The sequence below is a fragment of the Hippocampus comes genome, unplaced genomic scaffold, assembly GCF_001891065.2.
Source record: "Hippocampus comes isolate QL1 unplaced genomic scaffold, H_comes_QL1_v1.1 scaffold309, whole genome shotgun sequence".
Classification (NCBI taxonomy): domain Eukaryota; kingdom Metazoa; phylum Chordata; class Actinopteri; order Syngnathiformes; family Syngnathidae; genus Hippocampus; species Hippocampus comes.
The window spans coordinates 18,957-23,626 of record NW_017805838.1 but is presented as its reverse complement, the minus strand read 5'-3'; the positions used below and the strand labels follow the sequence as shown (position 1 = coordinate 23,626).

Below are 4,670 nucleotides of genomic sequence, written 5' to 3'. Positions count from 1 at the left end.
AGCAGGCAGCACAGAGGATGCAGCAGCACATGGCACAGTAGCAAGAGGTGCAGTGGAGAGTGGGGCAACAGATGGGGCAATGGATGATGCAGCCACATCAGGCAGCACAGACGGTGGTGCATCAGCAGGTGGCGTAGCAGTAGAAGGTCCAGGAGTAAAAAATCCAGCGGTAGAAGGTCCAGCAGAGGGTGGGGAAGCAGAGGGATGGGCTGAGGGATAGGCAGCGGTGGGTGGGGCAGCAAAAGGTGAGACAGCGGCGGGTCGTGGGGATGCAGGCGCCTTAGCAGCAGCAGCAGAGACCATCAAAGCAGGGTGCTTTTCCTTACACATGCGAAGGTGATTTATGAAGGGTACCCGGCGTATTATTATTCCACGGCAATAGATGCAATGAAAGTGCAGTTTTGGTCGTCATTGTAGCCGACATCTATGAATGGTATACCCTGTAATAGAAAATAGAGCTTAAACATTTTAAATAATCATTTACAATTATCATAGACAACATCTTTACAAATGATCAGCTACAACAGGTCACTGAGTGATTGTTGAGGAGCCATCCAAATGAAAATGATCTATACTGTGACTCACACAAATTGTGTCTCGCAAACTTACCGTCATGTGATACTGCTCGTCATGTGATACTGCTCGGTTAAAATGGCCGTCCACATGGTCCTTTACCTTGCAGTAGTATGGGGCTTTAAACCATGCGGGCTGGCAGAATGGACAGTGGTACATACTGCAACATGTGTTGCATTTTTGCAGCTCAGGGACAGATGTCCCTCGTTGTATTGTGACATGCATCTGGAAAATAAAGAGAATGAATTGTGAAATCTACCATGTCAATATAATTCTACAGAAAACTAAGGGCATAATAATAAAACTATAATTTTTTTTTTTTTTTATTGCTACTGTCAAAAGTATTAGGGATCCCATACGACGTTGGGTGTTTTTCCCAGTGCTTTTTAAAGTCACAAAGAAACGAGGAGGACATTAATATAGAGGTACTGGGAAAATAATGTTCCGTAAAATTCTGCATTAGCACAGATGCGTTTAAATCGAATATTTTAAACTGATCAACATGACACAATGCGCAGTCAATTTTTAATTGAATGCACATATTTTGCGCATTTAGCACTTCTTTGACGGAGCCCAAAGCCCTTTAAAAATGACCAGTATTTACCCAATCACAAACATACATATATTCATCCGAAATTAAATTATTAATGTCAACGTCGTTTTGACATTATCATCTAATTCATAAACAACTAGGCGTGCTAAAACATTTCATCCTCACTTACGCTATATATTCTATCGTCGAGAGAATGTGAGTGTAGCCGGGATTCAAGTTGGCATAGTTTTCATTGACGCTCGTCGACTGAATATTACCGTCGTAGTTGTTGTCGTGCATTAAAATAACACAACTCCGTTTTACTTTTAGTTGATTTTGCTGTTAAATTATCTCACAATTACAGGGCCTTTTAAACTTTTTAAGATCCACATGCGACTTACTTCGCAATCGGGCATCATCCTTCTGACGTCATATCCGGCGCAAGTTACTTGCCAAAACCTATCTTTGTGTGAATCGGCCTCCTCCGGGTCTGCAGCTGGACCCTTCTCAGGGGAAGGGGAGAGAGAAAGAGAGAGAGCGAGAGAGAGCGAGAGAGAGAGGGGAGGACGAAGGAGAGAGAGAGAGAGAGAGAGAGAGCGAGAGAGCGAGAGCGCGCGTAGCGGTGGTGGTGGTGGTGGTGGTGGGTGGGGCTACACCGCCCGGAAGTTGTCGGTAGATTCTGACCATAGTAACGACGAAACAAAGCATGGCGGTTGCGGTTGCCATTATTTGGTTTGCTCTTGGCTGCGTGGAGATGATTTTATTTTTTGCAGAAGTCGTCTCGAACGAAAACCTTACAGGGTACAACGTGAATGCTACAGCTACTCCTGACCGGAATTTCACACATGACGAGTCTGTGGATAGTTCAACGTTTGCTTTGCAAAAGACAACTGACTTTGATTTGTCCACTTTACACACGAGTTACACTATTACCGAAGTTACAAATCAACAACCATTTAATGTTGAGCCCCTGCCCGTCTCCGGTCATCTACCGACCCCAACGATTGACGGTAAGTAAGACCTAATTTGATTTAAATGTACTTGCTCTGTTTTGAAGGCAATTGTAACCCCTTAAACATCTGCAATTGTTGTGGTGTTTTCATTATCGAAGTAAAAAAAGAGGCCCGATGAAGAAAACATAAACTGATGTATTGGATTTAGAACTAATCATATCATTTTGTGACTTTCTTCCAATCTTATGAGCGTTTCATAGTGTATTTGGTGTGCATGAAAGACTGCGGTCAAGCCAGCCTCCACTCGCAAAATTGAAGTCAGGGGAGCCGCCACTGCGATTGTCAGTGCTCTGCATTACGGTAATCTGCCGCCAGCGAGTGGCGTTAGCCACCTTCAAAATAAAAGCGCCTCCACTAATGCATAAACGTCATTTGTTTGGGTGAAAAGAAATTAATAAAAATATAAAATAAGTAAATTCTTGGCTGTCGGGTAATGATTCACAGAGGAAGAACAAGAACTCTCAGAACAGCACTAATAAGCGTTCTCAAGTGGCGATAGAAAATAAAGTCAATGGTAATTCTACATCAATTCCACTTAATTTTAAAATAATCATGAAAACAATCAATCTGGGTGATTGCGCAACGACACCAGGTTGTCGACACACGAGGGCACGCCAGGTATACAACCACAGTACTGGCATTCAGATCGAATGTTCCATTACTGAAAATGCAACATCGGATCCGGACGAGGGTGGTCTGGAACTGAAAAGGATCCAAGATGGCGGACAGTGCGCCAGTGTGTTGGGCGATGCTCCTGCTATTTCGGGGTTTTTTTACTACTCGCAATGCTTGTTTACCTTCCGAACAGCATCTCGATTGGTTTACGATCGCCAGTCGTTGTTATCGATTCAACAACACGTCGGAGATTCGGCCGCGTTTTGGCAAGACGGTGGTGAAAAGACGCTACCTCCGATTTTGGCTAACGTGCCGGCTAATCTCTTCCACATTCGGTCGCGCCCTTCACCGAAGCACCGCTGCCGCCGCGGCAAACGTAGCGGTCAGCTTGTGAAGCTAAAACTGGATCCGAGACTCACTAAGATCGCTGCTCGTTCCCGAACGCACGGAATTACTCCGTCGTGGCGTGCCCTCGACCCCGTCGCCTCGTGCTTGATAACAGTCGTTGGCTCTCCCACGGCGCCACGGCATTTCTACCCTCTGCGCCTTTCTCAGCGAGGAGTCCAGCGCAAGCTTTTGAGGGAATTCCCCCGGGCTCGGCAATCGGAAGAGGCAATCCCTCCCATTGCCACTCCCACAAGGATCGCTTTGTTAAACGCCCGGTCGTTGACGAACAAGACCCATATTCTGAGGGAGTATTTCCTTTCCAATGACTTGGATTTCCTGTGTCTGACGGAGACTTGGGCAGGTACTGGTGAGTACAACGCTTTACTTGAATTGTTGCCATCTGACTATGCATTCCTCGATACCACGAGGACTTCAGGCCGTGGTGGAGGAACGGTGAGTATCTTTAAGAACATCTTCAAATGTAAACGGTGCACATTCACCACATCAACCACCAGCTTTGAAGCAACCTTCTTTGAAGTCGGTCGTGTTTTCCCGGTGCTCTGCACTGTCATTTACCGTCCTCCGAAATACAACAAGACTTTTTAAGCGATTTTTCAACCTTTCTTGCGAAAATCAGGCTGAGATATGATCATATTCTCCTAATGGGGCATTTTAATATCAATGTGTGCTGTCCGGAAAAACCACAAGCAAAGGACTTCTTAAGACTTATCGACTCTCTTAATTTCGTGCAATATGTGACCAGCCCGACACATGAACAAGGACATATTTTAGACCTTGTCCTTGCTTATGGTCTACCGGTGTCAAATCTGGAAGTCCTTGAAAATGGGATTTCTGATCACATGGCAGTTTTATTTGACGTAGTCTTATTGCGTGCTGCTGTAAAATCTGCCGCTCCTAGTTGCAACCGCCGAATTTTTAACCCTCGCATTGCTGGTCGGTTCTCTGATGCCTTTAATAACCTTCGCGTACCCTCGTCTAACACAGAGGAACTCACCTCTTGGTTCAACTCATCATGCCATGCCATCCTGGATTTGGTGGCTCCTTCAAAAACTGTGCTCCCAAAACCTAAACTCGAGCCTTGGTTTAACGACAAAACTCGCGCAGCTAGGCAGGGGTGTCGCAAAGCCGAACGCAAGTGGAAAAAAGACAAATTGCAGGTCTCTTATCAAATTTGGAAAGACTCCTGGCGTACCTACCAGCTCACAGTAAAAGAGGCCAAAAGAGAATATCTGTCGGACCTTATTCAAGCTAACCGTCACAATCCACGCGCACTATTTAAAATGATAGATTCTGTACTCAAACCCCCTCTGCCTACTTGCTCGGATTCTTCACCCGAGATGTGCAACAGATTCCTTCAGTTTTTCACTGATAAGGTCTCTACAGCTAGGACTTCGGTCTCAAATACCGCATCTGACTCCTCTGTCCATATTCCGTGTGCAGCGGTGCTAAATTCTTTTGAAACTGTGTCCTTGAAGCTTTTGGAGGATGTAGTTCGCCAGACGAAGCCATCTGGCTCCCCCTGCGACTCT

The 4,670-nt window shown here is 45.5% G+C and overlaps 1 protein-coding gene and 1 long non-coding RNA gene across 2 annotated transcripts in view; both read left to right on the top strand.

Annotated features, from left to right (window-relative positions):
- Window positions 1–1,748: 1,748 nt before the first annotated feature.
- The window catches only part of LOC109526560 (tectonic-1-like), a 12,876-nt gene continuing 9,954 nt past the window's right edge, over window positions 1,749–4,670 (top strand). The window contains exon 1 of the mRNA XM_019887903.1: window positions 1,749–2,115. Coding sequence (XP_019743462.1) covers window positions 1,812–2,115 — 304 coding nt within the window. The 5' untranslated portion in view covers window positions 1,749–1,811. The remainder of the gene's footprint in view (window positions 2,116–4,670) is intronic.
- Window positions 2,688–4,670, top strand: part of LOC109526563 (uncharacterized) — a 3,172-nt gene continuing 1,189 nt past the window's right edge. The window contains exon 1 of the long non-coding RNA XR_002170369.1: window positions 2,688–2,710. This is a non-coding gene — a long non-coding RNA (uncharacterized LOC109526563). The remainder of the gene's footprint in view (window positions 2,711–4,670) is intronic.